At 48.7% G+C, this 23,319-nt stretch overlaps 7 protein-coding genes across 7 annotated transcripts; 5 read left to right on the top strand and 2 right to left on the bottom strand.

Annotated features, from left to right (window-relative positions):
• Positions 1–1,251: 1,251 nt before the first annotated feature.
• Positions 1,252–3,371, top strand: EV420DRAFT_1260797 (uncharacterized protein; the record flags this gene model as incomplete). The annotated part of the gene is made up of 7 exons (XM_060467024.1): positions 1,252–1,354; positions 1,414–1,484; positions 1,546–2,217; positions 2,271–2,859; positions 2,911–3,057; positions 3,117–3,256; positions 3,306–3,371. The coding sequence occupies 7 exons, from the start codon at positions 1,252–1,254 to the stop codon at positions 3,369–3,371; spliced, it is 1,788 nt and encodes a 595-aa protein (XP_060337420.1).
• Positions 3,372–3,841: 470 nt separating this feature from the next.
• Positions 3,842–5,911, top strand: EV420DRAFT_1474254 (FAD binding domain-containing protein; the record flags this gene model as incomplete). Its single annotated transcript, XM_060469196.1, has 11 exons — positions 3,842–4,020; positions 4,077–4,191; positions 4,280–4,433; positions 4,482–4,600; positions 4,665–4,699; positions 4,753–4,932; positions 4,984–5,039; positions 5,087–5,121; positions 5,175–5,201; positions 5,251–5,458; positions 5,493–5,911. 11 exons carry the CDS (start codon positions 3,842–3,844, stop codon positions 5,909–5,911), a joined length of 1,527 nt encoding a protein of 508 aa, XP_060337419.1.
• Positions 5,912–6,213: 302 nt separating this feature from the next.
• On the top strand, positions 6,214–8,789 carry EV420DRAFT_1758749 (FAD binding domain-containing protein). The gene is made up of 10 exons (XM_060480558.1): positions 6,214–6,381; positions 6,432–6,551; positions 6,603–6,755; positions 6,810–7,130; positions 7,181–7,215; positions 7,268–7,444; positions 7,495–7,550; positions 7,602–7,636; positions 7,691–7,717; positions 7,771–8,789. Exons 1-10 carry the CDS (start codon positions 6,361–6,363, stop codon positions 8,440–8,442), a joined length of 1,617 nt encoding a protein of 538 aa, XP_060337418.1. The 5' UTR covers positions 6,214–6,360; the 3' UTR covers positions 8,443–8,789.
• A 204-nt stretch (positions 8,790–8,993) lies between these two features.
• EV420DRAFT_1260642 (FAD binding domain-containing protein) lies at positions 8,994–11,462 on the bottom strand (the record flags this gene model as incomplete). Its single annotated transcript, XM_060467013.1, has 14 exons — positions 8,994–9,168; positions 9,220–9,624; positions 9,679–9,806; positions 9,865–9,920; positions 9,974–10,015; positions 10,067–10,153; positions 10,203–10,547; positions 10,597–10,678; positions 10,732–10,881; positions 10,934–10,987; positions 11,035–11,070; positions 11,121–11,174; positions 11,228–11,291; positions 11,338–11,462. The coding sequence occupies 14 exons, from the start codon at positions 11,460–11,462 to the stop codon at positions 8,994–8,996; spliced, it is 1,803 nt and encodes a 600-aa protein (XP_060337417.1).
• A 2,298-nt stretch (positions 11,463–13,760) lies between these two features.
• Positions 13,761–15,690, bottom strand: EV420DRAFT_1474251 (uncharacterized protein; the record flags this gene model as incomplete). Its single annotated transcript, XM_060469195.1, has 3 exons — positions 13,761–15,008; positions 15,062–15,507; positions 15,561–15,690. The coding sequence occupies 3 exons, from the start codon at positions 15,688–15,690 to the stop codon at positions 13,761–13,763; spliced, it is 1,824 nt and encodes a 607-aa protein (XP_060337416.1).
• Positions 15,691–17,120: 1,430 nt separating this feature from the next.
• EV420DRAFT_1474250 (FAD binding domain-containing protein) lies at positions 17,121–19,238 on the top strand (the record flags this gene model as incomplete). Its single annotated transcript, XM_060469194.1, has 10 exons — positions 17,121–17,144; positions 17,205–17,363; positions 17,390–17,545; positions 17,605–17,922; positions 17,979–18,013; positions 18,066–18,217; positions 18,313–18,348; positions 18,399–18,433; positions 18,485–18,511; positions 18,570–19,238. The coding sequence occupies 10 exons, from the start codon at positions 17,121–17,123 to the stop codon at positions 19,236–19,238; spliced, it is 1,611 nt and encodes a 536-aa protein (XP_060337415.1).
• Positions 19,239–20,469: 1,231 nt separating this feature from the next.
• Positions 20,470–22,572, top strand: EV420DRAFT_1635863 (FAD binding domain-containing protein; the record flags this gene model as incomplete). The annotated part of the gene is made up of 10 exons (XM_060476504.1): positions 20,470–20,499; positions 20,552–20,671; positions 20,734–20,889; positions 20,950–21,267; positions 21,324–21,358; positions 21,408–21,591; positions 21,637–21,682; positions 21,743–21,777; positions 21,829–21,855; positions 21,904–22,572. 10 exons carry the CDS (start codon positions 20,470–20,472, stop codon positions 22,570–22,572), a joined length of 1,620 nt encoding a protein of 539 aa, XP_060337414.1.
• Between the last annotated feature and the right edge of the window lie 747 nt (positions 22,573–23,319).

Here is a 23,319-nt window from a genome sequence, read left to right as displayed (position 1 = left end):
TGGCGCACCAAAATTCAATTCGGTCGATTCTGATTGTAACATGGTGCATCATGAACTTCTACTGCCAGGTCGACGACTGCTTCCACTCAAGATGGGAGCCATGCTGAAGCTCGGGGTGGTAGATGCGTTTGCTAATTATCAGGGGTAGGAAATCTGGCTTGATGGATACACATCTATGGACTAGATCTAGATCAAGGGCTGCCAGCTTTATAGCCTCCCTACCTATAACAGGGAGCGTCGTACTAGGGTCTTATTCTACGGTTAATCCGGTATTCTGCATGTGGGCAGCGGTACTGCATGTGGCGGAGGTTCGTCACGGTGTTACGTTGTCGGTCAACATCGAGGTCAGCAATTGCTTCCGGGATTCATTAAATCAATAGCGGCGATGCAATTCAGCCGCGGCTTTCGAAGCGTCTGGCAGTACAATGCTGTTCACCTCCTTTCGGCGGCCTCAAAGGTGCGATGTTTGTTCACCGTGTTTCACTAGAGATGCCAAGGAAAGTGTATTTCTCAAAGCATAGTGCTCGTCTTTCATATAACTTGCACAGAGCGATGAGAAGTCGTGCTAACTTCTCTGTCAAGCCTGACGAGACAATGTCGAACACCGTGTTTCTGACCGAAAAAGACTTACGGCGCTTTCTATCACTTAAATGGTGATTCTCTCGCAGCGCAATGGGTAGGACCGAACACACTTCTGACTTGGATAGGTTGATCGCCACAGTATCCAATGAATAGTGCCACTTCGAATGGGGTCTAAACACGCTTAATGTCTGGTGCGTTTAGATTTCTTCCTATCCTAGTCGTCTAAATTTCATTCATAGCTTCAAGGCCACCGATCGCAACGCTGAACCTTCGGTTCCGGAGTCCTTATGTATTTTCAGGTGTTCTCGTACTGGGACGTCGATCTAAGAGTCCATACCCCAGCGGTGGTTGGAATTTAGCTTTGAGGATTAAGCCTTGCTAGGGAAAAGTTAGGACTCATTTGCTTAAACTTATAATTAGTAGTTACTGTATCCTGTACTTCTGCGTTATCGTAGGGCGCATTGAATGAACGAGCGAATGCTGTCCGCACGGCGCTTGCATGTGCATAACCCAATGGCGCACAATAGGGTTTCGAAATAGAATACAACGTTGCCGGACTGGTGACCGGTAGTGGCTAAAAAAGGCAAATTTCGGGAGAACCCGAAGGGGGTACCCTGATCGCAAGTCCAGTCCTGTTCAATGTTGAGCAGCACCACCACCGCCCTAGTCATGTCTGACATTCCCCCAACCGAGGCGTCGAGCTCAAAGAGCAGTATCAGGCAAGCAAACTCGCCTCCACCGACGCCGCCATCACCAGTCGGCTCAGAAACAGGTCGGATTCACTTATCATGCTCCGCTGAGGCATGGCTCATTGTTGGGCGACCTTCACAGAAGTCAAGCTATCCCGGAAACGAGAGCGTGAGGTCTCTCAGGAGCCAGTTACAACAACGAAGGCCGTCGCTGTCAGTCATCGCGACCATTCCTGAAATGTCGTCACTAACCGATACGCTGTGCTTTTCCCAGGATACCGACACCTCTACCCGCGACAATCGAGAAATTCGCACCCCGGCAAAGAAGAACAGAGTCGCCTTAAGTTCTACAGCTGAAGAAGATGATGGCATAACAGGCTCTCGGTCGAATTCGCCTTCACCAACCTTTGGCTCGCCACCCCAAGAGATGAAAATCAAGGTTCGGCAAATCAGCCAGGGCGTCGAGGACCTTAGCTGGCGGAGGAAGCCTAACTTTGTGATGGGTCCCAACGATGAACAAGATTCCGCTCTGGAGATGCCTGTTGATAGCGACAAGCTGGACACGCACGAAGAAAGCACCATTTCCAATGGGTCGGCCGACATAAAGGACCAACAAGAAGAACATGATGTCTCGCACGTTGATGAGGCGCCTACTATTCTCCCGCCCACACCACCCTCTGCGACGGATGAAGCTCCGAAGAGCTCGCGACGAGACTCCGATTCCGATTCTGGCGAGAGAGACAAAGGGTTGAAGAGAAAGTTCCTGGAACGTGGGACCAGCCAGGGTCCGCAGGAGACGGGACCATCTGATAAGGCAGCCTCAGAACCCGTGAAACGGCCTAGAGATGACGCTGGCAAGGACGATAATCCTCGTGAGACTAAGCGACCTTCACCGCCTCCGGAGCAGAGTGCAAGTCTACCTCCCAATTCTCCTGCACCGAAATTCGTGCGCTTTTATCTTTCAGTAGTACACCATCTTATAACTAACACTTTACGTAGGGCGGGTTTGGAGCTTACGCTGCTACCAAGTCTCCTTTTGCTTCAGTAAAAGGGCCTAACGTGTTTGGATCCAAAAAATCGTCAGGCTCGTCGACCCCGTCAATTACGCCCTCGGTATCCTCTTCTTCCTTTGGGACACCCGTTCTAGGAGAATCGTCTACGGCCTCTACTTCGGCCGCGACGCCCGCAAAGCGTTCTGGTTTTGAGGCCTTCGCTTCACCAGCATCTCCCTTTGCTTCCATCGCCCAGAATAAATCATCTGTGTTAGGAGGTGGAGCATCCAAGCTCGGACGGAGCAAATCCCCCACGCGCCGAGCGAACTCCGCTAATTCGAGTGCCTTTTCGGCATATAGTGGCGCTAGCCAAGGGTTTGCATTGCCTGCATCCAAGCGTGCTCGAGCGGGATCCCCGGCAACGTCAAATTTGGAGAAGAAATCGAGCGAGTCTGTTCTCAATGGTTCAGACAGCTGTGCAGAAGAGGACAGTAGCGACGGAAAAGGTGCTAGCTTTGGCGAAAAATTACGGGCAGGAAAGGACCAGTCCGATGAGGAGCTCGAGGTTCCTAAGATTGCTTTGACTGAGCAAGAAGGTAAGTATTCTGGACATAACTCGTACCTTTCAGTTCTAACGTCTTGTGTAGTAATGACCGGCGAAGAAGAAGAGGAGACAATTCATCAAGTTCGAGGAAAGCTGTTTGCACTATCTGACGGCACTGCCTGGAAGGAGCGCGGTACCGGTGTATTGAAGCTGAATGTGCGAGCTTCAGATGGAGGAGGTGCAAGGTTATGTGGGTCGTCTCCTGTTCGTAATTTCATTCTACTGATACTAATGGTGATGCATACACAGTGATGCGAAAAGAGGCGGTATACACCGTACTGCTCAACGTTACTTTGTTCCATGGAATGCGTTGCGTGCTCGCGCAGGACCCGCGATACGTACGCTTCAGTGTCATCCAAGATGGAGTGACAACACACTATAACCTCAGGGTGAGCTCGTCCACTATTCGGAGAATCATGCTAATTTTGACCTTTGTAGCTGGCGAATCCCAAAATTGCGGAAGAGTTGATGGAGGAGATCCATGCAAATCTTCCGTCAGCATAAAGGCTGCAGGAATGGCGAATGAAGATGTTCTATGACTGTTGATGTAAAATTTACCCATTGACGTTTTTACCAGTCTTATGTATTGTTGCTTTCTGTGCGCTGATCACAATTTATTATACATGCTTTCTATTTGACATGGCGATATCGATATTTCTGTCAAGATGCCGAGTTGAAGGGTACGTACCTGCATTTGGTCTTGTATTCCATAAGTCTCACGTTTGGGCAGCTCCTTGTAATTTGTTTCACACGAAATCCTGGACTGTTCCTTGCGTGGATCATCATTTGCAAGGCCTAGGGCACCCCGTTGATACTCGTAATCTGATCAGTGGTTCTTTATCTGATAAGATGAAACGCGAAATGATCGCGGACCGGGATGCCATATGCTGATCAGCAACCACTATGAGATATCATATAAATGACGGTAATTATGCTCTTGGACTCATATACTTCTCTCCACAGCAATCACTTCAATGACTGCGGCAGTTCTCATTAAGCCACCATCCCCTACCACTCACTTAATCCTTTCAAAGGTTGGCGCTGGACCTTCAGGCCTTTCCCTGGCTCTCGCTTTGCTGCAAAACGGCGTCTCTGTTCAGATCATTGACAAACTTCTACTTACCGAGTTGGCCAGAAGGGCTCTGGTATCCAAGTACTTGCGTCCGCCATTTTCTCAAGACATCTTGCTTGACTCCTTCTTTAGTCCAGAATCCTGGAGCTCTACAAGCTCCTCGGTGTCCTCCCTGATATACAAAAGAAAGGCGGCGTAGTCCAGCCTTTGTTGATGTATCTTCCTGGGGACGCGACCAAAACCGTCGAGATAGTATCTTACATGGAAAATACCCCCGATCGACCATATGCACGTATCCGTATACGCGGTCAATTCTGGTATTAACTCCCTTGGAATATAGATCAACCCCATTATGCTCGGGCAGGACCGGCACGAAGAGATCCTGTGCGAACACCTGGCCAGGTATGGCGTCACAGTCGAGTTGGAGACAGAGTTGGTGTCCGTCGAGCAATTCTCTGACAGAGTGGTCTCTCGTATCATCAAGACTCACAATGGTCAACAGTCTGAGGAGCCTGTAGAGAGCTGATGGCTTGTCGGTGCAGAAGGCGCTCATAGCGTTGTGCGCAAGACCCTTGGGTTGACGTTCCTTGGAGAGACACGGAAGGGAGATAATCTAGTCGTGGGAGATATCCATATCAAGAAGCCATTGCTGGACAGAGACGTGTGTTGCCCATTTAATTTCTTGCGCCCAGCAATTGACTGTTTTATTGTTCAAAAATTTCAAGGTATGGCATGTATGGGGCGAGCCTGCTATCAAATCGTACGCATTTTCACGTTGATTGTCAAGCAGTAGGGTTCTGAACCATTTATCAGTGTGTCCCTCCGACCTTTCGAGATCAAAGACGACGACAGATACAATTTCATTTGTATGGGTCGCAATGTCGATGCCGACAAGATGGCGTCTAGTCGAGAGGAATTCATCAAGAGGTTTTATGAAATAAGTGGACGCACTGATGTTGAATTCGGTGATCTTATTTGGATCTCCAATTTCCAGTGAGCATGATTTTCTTTGGATCGTGATTGCTAATAACACAGTATCCCTAGGCCTAATGTTCGAATTGTCAATAGTTACGGCTCTGGCCGAGCTTTTGTTACTGGTGGTAAGTTTGCCCTCTAATAAGATGAGCGTGTGCTAATGGATGGCAAGATTCCGCTCACGTTCACAGCCCTACTGGTGGCCAGGTATATTTAATGTGTTATTTCTGTCATCGTGTCTGACCTGTGCCATCTTGCAGGGGCTCAATTCAGGCATCCAAGACTCCGTGAGTACGGCAAGTAGGACCTGGACATTGAAGCTTAACGCGTCTATAGGTCAACTTGGCATGGAAACTCGCCCTCGTCGAGAAAGGCTCGGCTCCCCAAAGTCTCCTTGATAGTTATTCCCAAGAACGCATTCCCGTCATCGCAGCAATGCTCGACAAGACCTCTGAACTCCTGACAAAAATCTTCAAGCCCGGAGGAGATGGCCAGACAGGTTGGGTCAGAGGCTATGAGCTTCGTCAACTATCGCGCCAGTCCCGTAACCGTTGATGAAACTCCGGTTGCGGGTGCAGAGACGGTTGACCCGTATCGATCAGGTAGCGACGGTACCATCCGGGGTGGTGACAGGGCTCCCGACGCCCCTGACCTCGTATTCGTTAATGATTTTTCGCGAAAGACCAGTCTCTTTGACGTCTTTGGTTCGTCCTATCATACAGTTCTCATCTTTTCCGGCGGGAACACCGCTGTTCTGGACGCCCTGAAGAGCTATCCTACCGGTGCTGTCAAGTCCGTGGTCATTGTTCCGCAGCAACCGACAGGGCCGATTTTGGCTGACTACGTACTGGTGGATGGCGATGGTTATGCGTACAAGCACTACAATATCGCAGAGAAGGTTACCAAGGTCGTTGTGGTCCGACCTGATGGAATCATTGGTGCGCTCGTGATTGGTGTAGATGGAATGAAGCAGTACTTCAAGGGAATCTTCATCTGATTCGTATACCAAGAGGCATCGAGTACTACTTATTTATGCATATGAGTCCATATTTTCGACCTCACGATATCAACTCTTCCTGATCGCCGTGTGGCCAGCTGCGGGCCATCTCGGCAGAAGAATCCCCCTGCTAATATCAAGCTGCAACGATCTTTTCATTTTTCGTATTGTCATGAGTGGGTTTAGGGTACCCCTGCTGCGTTCCTGGTGTACTGTTGGTGGTTGTAACTGATAGCAATCTCTATACATTATATAAATAAATCGTGGGGAGAGGTGACATAATGATGCTTACCATGCAGAATCTTCCTTCCTGCCTAAGTTCCTTCCTTCCTTCCTTCCGACATCGATATCGATCTACTCTGTTAATCAGCAAAAAACATGAAATGCTATAAGATTGACGATATTTGTGCTCTTGGACACATACATCTTTTCCCGCAACAATCACTACAATGACTGCAGCTGTTCTCATCGTAAGCGACCATCGCTTTTGTTCGCTATCCTTTACTTAATCGTTCCAAAGGTTGGCGCTGGACCTTCAGGCCTGTCCCTAGCTCTTGCTTTGCAACAGAATGGCGTCTCTGTTCGAATCATTGACAAGCTTGCTACTTACCGGGTCGGCCAGAAAGGCTCTGGTATCCAGGTACTCGCCTTCGCCGCCTTTTCAAGATCTTTCGTCTGACTCCTATCCTAGCCCAGGATCCTTGAGCTCTACAAGCTCCTCGGTGTCCTCCCTGATATACAGAAGAAAGCCGGAGTGCCTCAGCCCAAGTTGCAATACCTTCCTGGGGGTGCGACTAAGGTCGAGACATTAGCCTTCATGGAAAATACCCCCGATAGACCCTATGTACGTGCCCTTGCTGGCCGTCGATTCTAGTATTAACTCACTCTGACTTTTTAGATCAATCCCATCATGCTGGGACAAGACCGACACGAAGAAATACTGCGCGAACACTTGGCCAGATATGGCGTCACGGTCGAACTGGGGACCGAGTTGGTGTCCTTTGAACAGTTCCCGGACCAAGTGGTCTCGCGTATCGTCAAGACTCGCAATGGCCAACAATATGAAGAGTCTGTAGAGAGCCGATGGCTTGTAGGTGCAGAAGGCGCTCACAGTGTTGTGCGCAAAACGCTTGGTTTGACGTTCCTTGGAGAGACACGGAAAGGAGATAATCTAGTCGTGGGTGATATCCATGTCAAGAAGCCACTCTTAGACAGAGATGTGTGTTGCGCATTTGATTTTCCCCTATTCAACAATTGACTTTTATAAAGGTATGGCACGTATGGGGCGAACCGGGGACAAAAGCGTACGTCTGTACGTTCATTTTCAGATTACTGAGTTCTAAGTCGTTTTATTAGAGTGACCCTCCGCCCTTTCGAGACCAAAGACGACAAGTACACTTTTATCTGTATGGGTCGCGGTTTGGATGCCGCTAAGATGTCGTCTGGCCGCGACGAATTTATCAAAGAGTTTTATGAAACGAGTGGACGCACCGATATCGAATTCGGTGATCTTATTTGGATCTCCAACTTCCAGTAAGCATGATTTCTCTGGACTGTGATTGCCAATAACACAGTATCTCTAGGCCCAATGTTCGAATGGTCAATAGCTACGGCTCTGGCCGAGCTTTTGTTACTGGTGGTAAGGTTCACCTTCCAACGGTATAATAATTGTATGCTGATGGACGACCAGATTCCGCCCACGTTCATAGCCCTACTGGTGGCCAGGTATATCTACTTCTTTTTTTTCCGTCATCGTGTCTAACTAGTGCCGACCTGTAGGGACTCAACTCAGGCATCCAAGACTCCGTGAGTCAAGCAAGTAGCACCTAGATTTTTCAGACTTCCTGACGCGCCTATAGGTCAATTTGGCTTGGAAACTCGCTCTCATCGAGAAAGGCTTGGCTCCCCAAAGTCTCCTCGATACTTATTCTCAAGAACGGATTCCCGTCATCGCAGCCATGCTCGACAAGACCTCTGAACTCCTGACCAAGACCTTCAAACCCGGAGGAGCTAGCCGGGCTGGTTGGGCCAGAGGCTACGAACTTCGTCAACTCGGCGTCAACTACCGCGCCAGTCCCGTAATCGTGGATGAAACTCCAGTCGAGGGTGAAGAGACCGTCGACCCCTATCAATCAGGGAACGATGGCACCATACGAGGTGGTGACCGAGCCCCCGATGCTCCTGGTCTCGTATTTGTTAACGATTCCTCGCGTAAGACCAGCCTGTTTGATATCTTCAGTCCATCCTACCACACTGTCCTCATTTTCTCTGATGAGAACGCGGCGGTTCTGGATGCTCTGAAGAGTTACCCGGCCGGTACCGTCAAGTCCGTGGTCATTGTTCCGCAACAACCGACAGGGGGTATCTTGGCTGACTACGTACTGGTGGATGGTGAGGGTTATGCGTACAAGCACTACAACATCGCAGAGAAGGTTACCAAGGTCGTCGTGGTCCGACCTGATGGAATCATTGGTGCGCTCGTGGTTGGTGTAGATGGACTGAAGCAGTACTTCAAGGGGATCTTCGTCTGATTCATATACTGATAGAAATTTGGGATGCTCCCCCGATATTATTTATGCACACTAGTTCAAATTTCTCTCAAACATGCTCTTACTTCGGACAGCAAATTATTACTGATCACCTACCGTTGAAATGAGAATTTCTCGTCTATAATCAAGAACTGTCCCTTCCGTTCTTGTTGGATTCACGAGTGGATAATATGCAACGAGGATTTACTTTTCGTCTACAATCAGAGCATCTGCGATCTTCTTGCGACTCGTCTTTGATATATGTGAGAATGCGCCTTTAACGCTTGCTCTCGTAAAATACGATAGATTAGCTTTGTCTTACATCCTACACCATCCAAGCAGTCCCCGACATGTAAATATTGTTGCCATTGCGAAGACCGGTCGAAGGTGCAGAAGCGCTCGGACCAGTAAATGACGAGTGTAGAAACACTTATAATCTTTACCGTTTGTTGTATTCCCAGGTGTCATTTCGGTTCTACATTACGTATCGTCGATCGCATTATATATCGTGGCCCATGTAATTTACAGTCATAGATTACTAGTACTTCAAGATTTTAACATCCCATGAACGACTCGAAATATGAGTTCAAGCCTTCGATCTTTCGCAGTGGAATGACCATCCCGACATATCCATCGGGACGAACAACCACCACAGCACCCTCGGGAGCAACTCCGTATCTGGTATAGACATTGTTGTCCCCGAGGCCATTAACATCGGCTATGTAAACCCTTGATAGATGCTTGTATTAAACTCAATACTTTGAAAGGATCGGAACTCACTTCGTCCAATGGCTCCTCAAAAAGGGAGGTAGTGCGTTATACAAAATCGTCGCTTTGCTCTCAGAGCTGATTGAGATTATGTCGAACACGGACGTAATCGGTCCTGAAGCGCAGTATTTGGTTAGAACGGACTGGAGCTCGTTGGCTGATTGCTGCAGCACGGCAAGAGTAGATGCGCTTGATGTATCCCCAGTGAAGACGATTAGCTTGAATCGTGCATCTGATGGGAGGAGATCTTGAATGTTGAATGGACGTGAGTCAGCTGCTCGAACAACCATCTCGGGAGGTATGCGCATCCCGATGACAAGCTTGGAGGCAACGTCTTGGTATGTACTGTTAACGATGCTCGATTCGCTATAATGTACGCCGATGCCCGATGAGAATGCTCCGGATGTTTGGAAGGCCCTTGAAATATTTAAAGTTAGTGATAATGGAGCAAGCTTGGATAGCCAGCCTTACCGAAGGAATTCTTCATGAGAGACGCCGTTCTTGAACTCCTTGGTTATCGGTTTACCGGAAAAGAGCTTGGCAAACTTCTTGTCAAAGTTGATGAGATCCTGCGCGTATCGTCGCCTTTCAGATTCGTACTGGAGGTCCGGGGTAGTACTTATGTTACTGTACTGCGGGAAGAAAGGGTGCACTAACCGTTTTGAGCAGGGAAAGGTCCGCCCAGCCGCGTAGGACATATGCAAGCTTCCAAGCTAGAATGGAAACGTCAACAATGGATTCTTTTATTGTAATGCGCATGATTTACCCAAATTATGCGTGTCGTTTATGCTCGCATTCATTCCTTGGCCTGATGAGCAGTTAGCCCGTGGTAAAACGTATGTGGACCGTTCTACCTTACCAGCTTTAGGCGAGTGAGTATGGCATGCATCTCCAGCAATGAAAACACGTTCGCCAACAGAGTACCTGGAAGCGACTCGCTGGCCGACTAATAAACGATGTTAGATCCGTAGGAATATTAGAAAGGAGAGAATTACTGATGTAGATGGTCCACCAGTCAAATTCTTTAGGATTTTTAATAGTGTATGGATAGAATGATCGCCTGGCAACTTCTAGCAGCCTTTCTGGTCCCATCTTCGACTTGTCCACTCTACCGCTCGCGGCATTGATGGCGTCCTTTCCTTCTAGCTGAATATACAATCGGATCTTATCCCCTTCTCGAGGGATGACCATACAAGAGCCATTGATAGAATGTATTGCTGTTTTGTTGCGAATATCAGGCAAGTCAGTATCTGGAATCATGTCAACGACACCCCAGATATATTCCGTTTGTTCTCCATCCATGGAGAGGTTGAGCGACTTGCGGACCCATGAATGTGCACCTTGGGGACCAAGTAAGTAGTCGTTGCTGCGGTGACTCCAGTGACTCACCATCAGCCCCAACAACAAACTTCGCGTTCACTATCTCAATGGGAGCTTGACCTGGTGCAGGGTCAAGACGACTCAATGTCACCTATGGATCGTCATCAGTACGCTATATGGAACAGGAACAAACGCCCGTCTTACCCGAACGGCATGGGCATTTGGGTCTCTCCGTTCTGTAACGTCTTCTGTGATCTCCATCGATATCGGCACAACCGGTCGCTCGACTTGGATTCCCATAGAACGTAACGAGTCCAAAAATATAGCTTCGATGGCGCCTTGGTGAAGAGTCACCTACATCGAGATAAGAAGCACGACGGGCATCGAAATCTAGCTTTGGACTTACTTCAAAGGGGTACCTCGCGTTCTCGGCGGTGATATCAGGGACACGGTCGGTGAGCTAGGATCAATGGGTGATCAATTTAGAAGCGTAGATAGCGAACAGACCTTGATTCCGCCATCTGCGGAGGGATTATAGAATGCCTTGAAACATATTGTATGAGCGCTCGAATAAGTCATAGTGTGATACTGACCGCCATGTGTATTTGATTCCCCTCGCCGAGCAATCGCTGGGCGAGTCCATAGCTCTATGACAGATCAGTCGTATACAGACACTCTTACACCTATGATACCAGCACACCTGCAAGACTTCAATTGTTCGAGGTTGAATACCGTCAGCCTGACCTGCTACAACTTTGTCGGGCCTGCGTGGATAGTTTAGCGCTGTTTCGCAGTATTCTGTGGGCTTACCTCTTATCGATAATGCGGAAGTTGACCCCAGCCTTAGCAAGGCCATTAGCGAGCATAAGACCTGCTGGGCCAGCACCAACAATTAGGACATCGACGGAGGTTTCTGCAAGAGCGCTAGGAGACATCGAGGTAAATGACGAGACTGACTAGGGGAATTAGGTGACTGACAAACTTATATATTTTCCGACTCTCAATTATATCCGTTGGCAGGGAGGAGAATGAGAACTAGTTCCCTTATGGAGGCCTCCGCGTTGGCTTCATCGTCGGGTGACAGGAAGAAGCTTTGCGCGCTAACGGAGCATGTAAGTGTAAGAGCTTTAGAAAGCAATTTTCCACCCAATCGGCTGGCAAGTATATACTTTCCTGGCTTCGTTTGGATGGAAGGACAGCAAATGAACAGGCACCCGCTGCTAGATCATGACTGAAGATGTGCCGAGGATCGCATCAATACCTTAAAGAGTAAGCAGTCTCTCACTCTCTCCCACGGGTGATTGCTGAAGGTGCGAGTGCGAAGGTAAGATTGCGTTTTGGAGCATAAGCGGGTGATAGGTAGGACCGATGGAGAGAAAGCATAAGTAACAATACTGGAACGGAAACTGAAAGAGCGCCGGAAGAAAAACAGAGCGAAGGCTGGAATAGGAAAAACCACGCTGAAAGGAAGATATATTTAAACCAGGGTTCTATTAACTGAGCCCTACACGCACCGTTAGATCCATACAGTCTAACATCACACCTGACCATAGAACACATCCTAGGTGATATTCAAACTTGCCGAGTCGTCAAAATGTTATGAATCTGAAGTGTTGAAGTATCTCGATGGTGCTCTGTGTCAGCCCTTTATAACTGTGCGCGCCTCTGGCGGAAGATAGGGATCTATTCTTGGCAGCCCTTTTCGCCAGTAGCGCTCCAACCTTGTGATGCCAAGACACGAACCTACCCGCCGGAGCCGAAATAAATGTACCGTCAATATAGCAGCCGCGAGCAAGGTAACAGATCAAAGCACGAAGTAGCTCGAGGAACATATCTTGAGCCACGGACTACAATGGCTCGTCAGACGAGGACTTGCCGCTACGGACGGTACTCACTAGGTTAGGCGAGCCCGCACCTCCTTCATAAACACTTGGAATCTCTTTCTACGAGACCAGTTCATCGGCTTTCCCTTTCCCTTGTTCGTGGTGTTAGCGTCTTTGGGGTGGCGACCTGGTGAATGTAACCTGACCCTTGGTCGCGTAAGGAGACGAAAAAATTGAACCCTCAGAAGACGATACCATCAATGTCTTGATCCAAGTCGAGCACTACAGAACTTGAAGATATTATTGAATTGTGGTCAGATTTCTTCCTTCCAGAGATAGAAACGCTCATTGCTGGGCGCGATTTCAGGCAAGGCTTTTTTTTATCGGTACCTATGACCTTGACAGCGTCTGGGCACCATTTACGCTAGAACGTTGTTTCTACGTTTACCTACGTTCTCCTCCGAAGCGCGGCAGGGCCTTGATCATGATAGTAAAAATTGTCGGCGCTTAGCTCTGAGAGCCCGGTGAAGATGGGAAATGAAGGACGTTTGTAAAAGAACGCTCCTTCCTTACGCAGCCGAGTCGTCGTAGCGTTTAACAGGCATTGATGACGTTCCACGTTGGACGCGTTGCGGTGGAAAGGACTAGAGCCTCCTCGGACCTGTACTACTAGACGTTGAATTTCCGTCTCGAGTTTAGATAGATAGTGGGTTCGTAGTTCCGACCAATAAGACGTCGTCTCTGGCACGCTCAGATGGGATCACCTCTTCTGACTTTTTGAACTCCCAACAAGCATCAGAAAAAACGCAGAACGATGTATTTATGCACGTACGGTTTATTCATTGACTTCCCAACAACAGGTGCCTCCGGATCTTTCCGGATATTCAGCACTGCCACACATGTTCGTCGTATCATATACGTCGGCAGCCACGAACTACATATACGCACCTTCAAAGCCAAATATAACTTAAAATCAATAAATATACCTCGTTTACAACAAGAAGCAACGATACAATAAATAAGATTCCCCCACTCTAAATATAAACGCCAGTAAAAAGACACAAATGGGTATCAAAAGAACGTAGCGCCATTATAAACAATTCATAGCAGCTCGTAAGAAAAACATATGCAATGCGGGAAGAAGAAAAAAAACAGAGCAGCTACAACTAACCAATGAACAGAAATACAGTGAAGAGTGGCCGAGCAACGAATATAGCACACCGATCAAGGTGGATAAAACTACGGGAATTACCAGATTCCGTATCCCAAGGATGAAAAGGAGAGACGACTATCAGTAAAATCCTGACCGCGAGCAGGAAATGATAGATTGGGTACAATGGTATACGGAGATCCCAGATCCCGTAGAAATCAACCTTTATATTAAAAAAGAGATCTTAACCAAAATTCCATTTAGATACCCCCATATGCATCATCCGCATCGTAAATCGTTTCGGGCCTCTTGGCCACAGGTATCGTGGGACTCGAGGGCGTAGGACTAGAAGGGAGCTGTCTGTCGCCCTCTGCAGGCGGGGAGGTCATCACAAAGCTGTTCCCAAGTGGGCTTGGCGTGGTTGGGAACCTGCTCTGAGGGCCCAGCTTGCCGCCTACGGTGATGGTTTGACTGACACCGCTGGGGAAGCCGGAACCAGATCCTGGGAATGGAGAAGATGTCGGAGTGCTGCTGGTGCTATCCCGGTAAGAGATCGGCAAGGAATATTGCGAGACAGATCCACGATCTATGGATATTTCGGGAAGAGTAGGAGGCGTGGAGTCAACGCGATAGCGAGACGAGGTGGATAGAACTGGGGACGGCGGGGTAGGGAATTCAAGGTCCTTCATAATATCCACTGACGCCTGAGACTGCGCAGATGTTCGTTTGGGGGACGCGGTGGAAGCCTGGGAATAATGGCCATCCTTCGGCGGAACCACAGGTGGTGTCCCTGAACCATTAGTTGCTAGCGACGCATTCCTGCTATGCACGTATTCATTCACAGCCGGTGTATCCAATCCCTGAGGAACCTCGGTGGCTAGTCGGTTCGCGATCTCTACGTATTGAGCAGCTTGGAAGGGAGTGACACTGGACCGAGTGACATCAATGTAATCGTTCGCTGGTAGAGTGCTAGAGGCCATGGATGGACGATAGACAGACTGATCGTAAGTGGCAACACTACGTGGAACCGACGCGGTAGTGTTCTCGGAAGCGCGATTGGCTGGTGGACTTGCCGGTATGGTGGGACCCCCCAGTCCATACACTGGTGAGGGCAGCGGTCCGTCATCTAAATCGTGGCTATAGACATACTGGGAAGTATCGATTGGTGCTGGGGATGGTCGAGGTGTTTCGTCGGCCTGTCTATACATAGCGAGGGCGAACAATGGATTGGCGGAGTTTGCGGCCGGAGACGGTGAGTAGTCACGACTCATCCCTGTATCGTAGTAAGCTTGTGAACGTTCTGGAGGAGCATACACAGGTCCCGGTGCTCCATATTGCATTCCGAACGACATTGGATGGTTGCGACGCTCCAGCATGCTGGGAGGACGTGGATTGAACGGACGGTCATTCTCGGAATCTGGAGGCGGGTCATGCATAAGAACGGCTGAACGTCGGAATGTACTGGCGTCGAATTCATCCCTGTCACGACGTTTTGTACGCCATCGACGCTAAAGAAAAGAAAAATCAATTGTTGTACACCGGGATTGAGATAACAACGTACCAAGAAGAATCCTATTATTCCAATGACCAGCGCAAGTCCGATGATTCCTGCGGCCACACCTCCAATGATTGCACCCGTGTTGCTCGAACGACCAGTCGAACTGGCTGATGCTGATGCGGCAACATTTGTCGAGCTTGAGACGGTAACAGAGACTGTCCCTGTGGTATGAGTGGATGAAATTGTCGCTTCCGCGCTTAGTGTGCTTGAACTTGACGTATGTGATGAGGAGGAGGACGAAGAGGAAGAGGTGGATAAGGAAGTCGTCGTCGACTGGGTAGATGAAGTCGTTGTCAAGGTCGTCGTGGTAGACGTTGAAGAAGACGTCGACGTCGACGACGTGTGAGTAGAGGTGGTTGTCTCGCTAGAAGTAGCAGACGAGGTGGCACTGGTGGAAGTCACGGAGACAGAGCTGGTACTGGTGCGACGAATGGTGAGCGTCGTCTCCTCTGCAATTCTAGTTAGTGCTCTCTTCCATTTTCCACCCAACTGGGTTCCTCACCGGCACTGTCTGTAGACAAGAGGCTCTCCAGTGCGTTGGTGGTCGTGGTGAGCATGGAAGACGGCGTAGGACCCAGACGGCGTTCCAGGCCACGGTGAGCAGCGCGTCTCTCATTCATTCCGTGCAGCATTTTTCGGTAAAGAGCGTGGATAATATAATGGTGAAAAAGAATGAAGACGTGAAGCGTTGAATGGAGAGAAACTCAACCGAGGCCGTCCCGGATGAAGGAAAAGAATAAGGTTAGTAACAGTCACGGTCACAATTCGCCCAATCCGTTGCCATCATGTCGCGTGCATCGTGCTGGTCCTGGAGATCCTTCTGACATGATTTGGCCTTTAGGAGAGATCGTAAGGAATACTATCGTGATAGAGATGGTATCTTAGTTCCTCGTAGGTCGTCTGTCTTTTTGAATGTTCTCATCTCAAGTTTTCAATCGACAGCGACAGCATTTTTCCTAAGAGTTACAGCATCAAAACAGCGCCTCGTGGTTGAAAAGCGTGTAAATGGATCTTATTGTTCCTAGGCTAATTTTATAAACGGCACGGCATGATAATTGATCGTCGTCATTTTACAGCAGTGGGCATGGCAAGTATTCCATGTAGTAAAGCAACGCGTCTAGATGATGCTCGCAGAAAACATACCCAACGATGATCCAACTATCGGCTTCCGAGTTCAAACTCGAGTTGTAAACAAAACAGATGAAGGTAAGTAACTGTTCCCATGTGCAGATGCCATCTATCGTTGTTGACAACATCCATCACGGACGAATTTCAAAGCCGCGTCACAAATCGCGGAAAAAAAGTGGGGAAGGTTCATATGTATCAGATGGTTTGCAGAGATTTTGTGTCTAGAATTCAATGGTACGCCCGAGGATTCTGCCTATTTTGAAACTGAAATGAGACGTCTTTCTTAATGTTAAATGATCATTAGACGACAGGCATCGTACATGAACAACTTGCGTCGGAGAATTGCCCTCAGCGAACGGCCGAGCAGGTGGTGCTTCGGACGACGGAAAAAGTATATCATCATATATGAGGCTATCGGCGCAATACGGAGGAAGGTGGCCACCAATCCAAGCATCCAAATGCGCGACGCGTAGCACAAGTGACATCTAATGCCCTGTACCTCCCCCTGGGTGGGGGGATTTTCTACTACGCAATATGCAAGCACCCTGTTGTATGGCTTCATGAAATTCTATGAGTTTTCTCATGTTAACGAACTGTACAAGGGCGTCGCGAGATCATCAGGATCACTGAGTCCAATCACGCTAACCCAATGGACGCCTTGAACACGGGTTCTCACGTTACCCCCTTCTACTGACGATGTCATTACTACACGTCCTGAAGTTACTGACGTATCCATCCGGCACATTGGCTAGTAGTAAGTACGATGCCGTGCCTATTCCTAATCACATCAGTCCAGGAGCATCTATCTTATCTCATCAGAGGCGTGATGACATGAAAGTTATCTGATAACAGATCAAGTAGATCAAATGGACCTCAACAGCGTCTTTCTATAAGAGGCTATGCATGCTGCGAGTCTGAATTCATCTGTACCGTCATGACCGACACCTCAGTTCTCATTGTATGTCTTCTACCAATCCCTCTTGCCCGTGACCTAACTCCTACGTTTGACCTATGGTAGACCGGAGCAGGCCCATCGGGTCTTGCCTTAGCACTCGCTCTGCTGCAGAATGGCATGTCCGTTCGCATCATAGATAAGTGTGAAGCACACAAGATCGGTCAGAAAGGGGCTGGTATCCACGTTCGTACACGCATTAGCGCGTCTGTCACTTTCCTGCCAGTGTGCTCATGCACATCTCTGTTCAGCCTAGGATTCTCGAGCTTTACAAATTCATGGATGTCCTACCTGACATTCAGAAGAAAGGAGGCATTGTCCCTCCTGTCATTCATTACCTCCCAAATGGCGAGACTAAGATTTTCAGCATGACCCATAAAGGCGAAGACACCCCAGACAAACCATACGTATGTGGTTTCGCATTCCCTCGGGACTTGAAAAGTTGACCTGCAGTCATTCACTCCAGAACAATATGATCATACTTGGGCAAGACCGTCACGAAGCAGTTCTACGAGAACACCTGGCGAAACATTGTTGTGAGGTCGAGTTGGGCACCGAACTGATATCGTTCGAGCAATCTGCCAACCGTGTTGTATCGCGTGTCCTTAAGACCCGCGACGGCCAGACTGTCGAAGAAACCATCTCTTCTCGATGGCTGGTTGGCTCAGAGGGTGCTCGTAGCGTCGTACGCAAAACGCTTGGCTTGAAATTCCTCGGCGAGACGCGAGAAGGAGAGAACATAGTCATTGGCGACATCAAAATTATAAAACCCCAACTTGACGAGGTGAGCAAGTTTACAGTCAGGTCCAATGATTCCTTCATTCAGAAAATCATGGATAGTTCTGGCATTATTACGGAGATATGACAACCAAAGGGTACGTTCTCTGGAGTTTATTTAGAACCATGATCTTCCTAATGTATGTATAGAGTGATCATACGACCATCTGAGGATCCGACTGCAAACAAATACCAGTTCTCTGTCATGGGGCACCAGATGGACGCGGCGGCGGTGGCTTCTGGACGTGAAGCGTTTCTGAAGGAGTTTTATGCTATCACTGGCCGGACAGACATCGAATTCGGTGAGCTTTTATGGATATCCAACTTCCGGGGAGTATTTCTCGTACACAATATTCTGGACACTCATGTTTTCACAGACCCAATATTCGAATGGTAGACAAGTATGGTTCAGGGAGAGCTTTCGTAGCCGGAGGTATGACATCGTCTTTATTACAAGATATGGTTAATGATTAACGAATGTAGACGCTGCCCATGTCCATAGTCCTACGGGAGCCCAGGTATGCTGTTTTGTTGAGCTACTTATTGATCAACGCCTGACACGTTCACAGGGCCTAAACTCAGGCATCCAAGATTCGGTAAAGAGCTCTCTGACCGTCTCCTCAACAGTCTTTACTCTAACTCACACGCCAATAGATCAACCTAGCATGGAAACTCGCCCTCGTCGATAAAGGTTTGGCGGCACCTACTCTACTAGACACCTACACGCAGGAACGTATCCCGGTTATCGCAGCCATGCTCAACAAAACCACCGAGCTCCATACCAAACTCTTCACAGCAGGAACCGCTTCAGATGAGGGGTGGAAGAGAGGGCCTGAGCTGCATCAGTACGGCGTCAACTACCGCGGAAGCCCAATAATCGTAGATGAGGCGGGGACGCCCGAGAGCGTCGATCCGTATCGGTCGGGAGAGGGTGGAGAGTTGCGAGCTGGGGACCGTGCTCCCGATGCACCGGGTCTAGTGTCTTTGAAGGGAGAGAAGACGCGCCTCTTTGATATATTCCGCACGTCGTACCATACGGTCCTCGTTTTCTCTGATGCTGGTTTGGAAGTAAAGGAAATTCGGGACCTTCTGAAGGCGTACCCTGTGGGTACTGTCAACTCGGTCGTGATCCTTCCGCAAAACGATGCTCCTATTGGCGATGGTTCTTCCGTCGATTTTGTCGTCACCGATGGAGAGGGTTATGCGCACAAGCACTACAACGGCCGCAACGGGGTTGTCGTAGTTCGGCCGGATGGAATGATCGGTGCGCTCGTAGGCGGAGTAGACGGGTTGAAACAGTATTTTAAAGGCATCTTCCTCTAAGTAATTCAGAATTCTCGGACCAGCATTGTATATCACACCCCATTCATAAGATAAAACTGTAGAGACGAGCAGAAGTCATACTGGAATGTATTCATCACAATGTACAGATAACCATCGTGGATGAGGAATTATTAGAAGAAAATGACAGCCAAGTTAGAAACCGCAGCATCGGTTGACGGATCCATCTTAGCAGATTGCCACTCTTGTACTACATATCCAGTAAACATAGGCACACTTATGAAATCAGAATAGAAATCGAGAGTCCAGTATAAGTATACTATATCCGTTATCAGCAAGGACCGTGCAAACTACCACTAGTGATAGTAGTAGGATTGATCAATGTGATGAGAAAATGCAGGTATTTGGTACACCGGGGTTTCGGACCACTAAGTTACGGTTAGTTACTGGTTGGTTACTAGTAACCTACCTCCCCACGCTGAACTTGAAGGGGTTTTTGGTGCGCAAAGGAAGGTAGGGAAGGTTCATATCAAACAGTTTACAAGGACTTTGCTCAAGGGTATGTCCGAGGATTCCGCCTATTTTGAAACCGAAATGAGACGTATCCCTTAACACTGGCTCATCATTAGAGGTAGGCATCGAATGCAGACAACTTGCGTTGGAGAATTACCTTCAACGAGTCAAGCAGGCGGTGCTTCGGAGTACGGAAAAAGTAGATATGAGTATCGGCACAACACGGAGAGCGACCACCTGACTTAGGCTTAGCTGCCGGGACACAGCGTTGCAAGCATCCACGTGCGTGATGGGAATAAGCGGCGTTTAATGCTCTGGGCCTAGGGAGAAATATCTACTATGCAATACGCAAGTACTCCGTGTGCATAGTTTCAAGTTCATAAAATTCTGTGGGCTTTCTCATGTTACTGAACTGTATAGCCATGCCCGGCGGACATGGAATTCAACCACGTCAAGCCGACGGACGCCGACGGCAGCGTTGAACGCGGGCTCTCACGTTATCCACTTCTACGTACTAGTGATGCCTACACACCCTCCTTCTAAAGTTGGCACTGACGTATCCATGCGGCACTGACATTGACTGGTACTTACGGTGCTGTGTCTATTCATAATCCCGTCAGTCGAGGACCATCTACCTTATTTCATTGGAGTCATGATGACATGAAGGTTATCTGATAACAGATCAAGTGGACCCCAGTAGCGCCCTTCTATAAGTATACGCTCGTGCTGCGACTCGATTCATTGTTTCATCTCTACCATCATGACCAACACCTCGACCTCGGTTCTCATCGTACGTCTTCCGTCAATCCTTCTTGCCCAAGACGTTAACTGTTACACGATAGGCCGGAGCAGGTCCATCAGGCCTTGCCTTAGCACTTGCTTTACTGCAGAATGGCATGTCCGTTCGCATCGTAGACAAGTGCGAAACACACAAGATAGGCCAGAAAGGGTGTGGTATCCAGGTTCGCATACACGTTGGCGCGTCTATCACTCTCTAAGGCATATTATACACGTCTCTTTTCAGCCTAGGATTCTCGAGCTTTACAAGTTCATGGATGTCTTACCTGATATCCTGAAGAAGGGAGGCCCCATCCCTTCTGTCATCCATTACCTCCCAAATGGCGAGACTAAGACTATAAGCATGGCCCGTAAAAGCGAAGACACCCCAGACAAACCTTACGTACGTATATGGCTTCGCATCCCGTCGGACTTAATCTTGACCCGCAGTCATTCACTCCAGAACAATCCGATCCTGCTCGGGCAGGACCGTCACGAAGAAATTTTACGAGAGCACCTAGCGAAACTCGGTTGTGAAGTCGAGTTGGGCACTGAACTGGTATCATTCGAACAGTCTGCCGATCGCGTTGTATCCCGTGTTCTCAAGACCCGTGACGGCCAAACCGTCGAGGAAACCATCTCTTCTCGATGGCTTGTTGGTTCAGAGGGCGCCCGTAGCGTCGTACGCAAAACACTAGGCCTGACGTTCCTCGGCGAGACGCGAGAAGGGGAGAACATGGTCGTTGGCGACATCAAAATAATAAAACCCCAACTTGACGAGGTGAGCAGGTTCACAGCGGGCTCCAATGTTTCCTCCATTTTGAAAATCATGTCAAGTTCTGGCACTTTTACGGAGATATGACAGACAAAACGTACGTTTCCTATAGTTTACGTAGAAACATCCTCTTATTAGTTTTATAGAGTGGTCATACGACCATCTGAGGACCGGCCTGCGAACAAGTATCAGTTCTTTCTCATGGGACATCAGCTGGACGCGACGGCAGCAGCTTCTGGACGTGAGGCGTTTCTTAAAGAGTTCTATGCTATATCTGGTCGAACAGACATCGAATTCGGTGAACTCGTTTGGATATCCAACTTCCGGGGAGTAATTCTTGTGACAAATATGCCTGTATTCTTATGTTTCCTACAGGCCCAATATTCGGATGGTGGACAAATACGGTTCAGGGAGAGCTTTTGTAGCCGGAGGTTTGACATCGCTTTTACTCAAAGATATCGTAAATGATCAACGAACCTAGATGCTGCCCATGTCCACAGCCCTACGGGAGGCCAGGTCAGTTGTTTAATTGAACCGCTTATTGATCAACACCTAACACGTACACAGGGCCTAAACTCCGGCATTCAAGATTCGGTAAATACCTCTCCTCGCTAGTCTTCACTATAACCCACACTCCAACAGATCAACCTAGCATGGAAACTTGTCCTCATCGACAAAGGCCTAGCCGCACCCACTCTCCTGGACACCTACACACAGGAACGCATCCCAGTCATCGCAGCAATGCTCAACAAAACCACCGAGCTCCTCAACAAGACCTTCAAACCCGGAGCCTCGTCATACGACGGGTGGCAGCGAGGGCCCGAGCTGTACCAGTTTGGCGTCAACTACCGCGGGAGCCCGATTGTCGTTGACGAAGCGGGGACGCCGGAGAGCGTCGATCCGTATCGATCGGGAGAGGGCGGAGAGTTGCGTGCTGGGGACCGTGCTCCTGACGCACCCGGTCTGGTGTCTTCGAAGGGAGAGAAGACGCGCCTCTTTGATATATTCCGCACGTCGTACCATACGGTCCTCATCTTCGCTGGTGCAGAACTGGAAGCCAAGGAAATCCTGGACCTTCTGAAGGCGTACTCAGCGGGTACTGTCAAGTCGGTCGTGATTCTTCCTCAGAGCAATGGTCCTGTCGTCGATGGTTCCTCCGCTGACTTTGTCCTCACCGATGGAGAGGGTTATGCGTACAAGCACTACAACGGCCGCAACGGGGTTGTCGTAGTCAGGCCGGATGGAATGATTGGTGCGCTCGTAGGTGGAGTAGACGGGTTGAAGCAGTATTTCAGAGGCATCTTCCTCTAAGTAATTTCTCGCAGCAGCATTGTATATCACACCCCATGTGCTATTTTTAGTGCGGATCATCGCAAGCGCCCACACTCGCCAGACTCACCGTCGGGATTGGTAAGTATTACTCAGCTATGTTTCTTTTCTCTGCACGAAAATTCTAGTAGTTTCTTTACAAAGTAGTATAAAAGTCTGTATGTAGAACGGGACACCCTTGTGCGTTTGCCTTCAAGGGTTCCCTGTCGCTTAATAATCTACCCCCTTATCCAACACCCCATTCATAAGATAAATCACAACTTCAACGTCGAACGAGCAGAAGTCATACTGGAATGTATTCATCGCATTGTACAGGTAAGTATCGAGAATGAGGAGTTATTCGGAGAAAATGATAGCCAAATTAGAAACTGCGGTAACGGTTGACGGATCCATCTTAGCAAGTTGTCACTCTTGTACTTCATATCCGGTAAGCGTGGGCACACTTGACACTTGTGAGATCGGAATAAAAACCGAGAGTCCAGTATATGTTATATCAGTTATCAGCAAGGATCGTGCAAACGCCCACTGGTGATAGTAGAAGGATTAATCAATGTGATGAGAAAATGCAAGTGAATGTATGAGGCTTGGTAGGGGTGCGCGTACTGGTACACCGGGGTTTCGGACCGGTTGGTTACCGGCAACCTAAGTACTAGGTCCTACTATCTCCCCTCGCTGAACTTGAAGGGGTTGTCAGAATCACTGAGGTAACTTTGGTACGCAAAGGAAGGT

This window comes from Desarmillaria tabescens (assembly GCF_030435595.1).
Source record: "Desarmillaria tabescens strain CCBAS 213 chromosome Unknown EV420scaffold_3, whole genome shotgun sequence".
NCBI classification, from domain to species: Eukaryota; Fungi; Basidiomycota; class Agaricomycetes; order Agaricales; family Physalacriaceae; genus Desarmillaria; species Desarmillaria tabescens.
The sequence above is the reverse complement of the archived record's forward strand: the minus strand, read 5'-3'. Positions and strand labels throughout refer to the sequence as shown.

Bases quoted from the DNA above. Each gene is read 5' to 3' on its own strand.
- EV420DRAFT_1758749 (XM_060480558.1), top strand. From the start codon at position 6,361: ATGACTGCAGCTGTTCTCATC. The intron at 7,216-7,267 runs GTACGTCTGTAC...TCGTTTTATTAG, and splicing joins GGCGAACCGGGGACAAAAGC to AGTGACCCTCCGCCCTTTCG. The intron at 7,445-7,494 runs GTAAGCATGATT...CAGTATCTCTAG, and splicing joins ATTTGGATCTCCAACTTCCA to GCCCAATGTTCGAATGGTCA.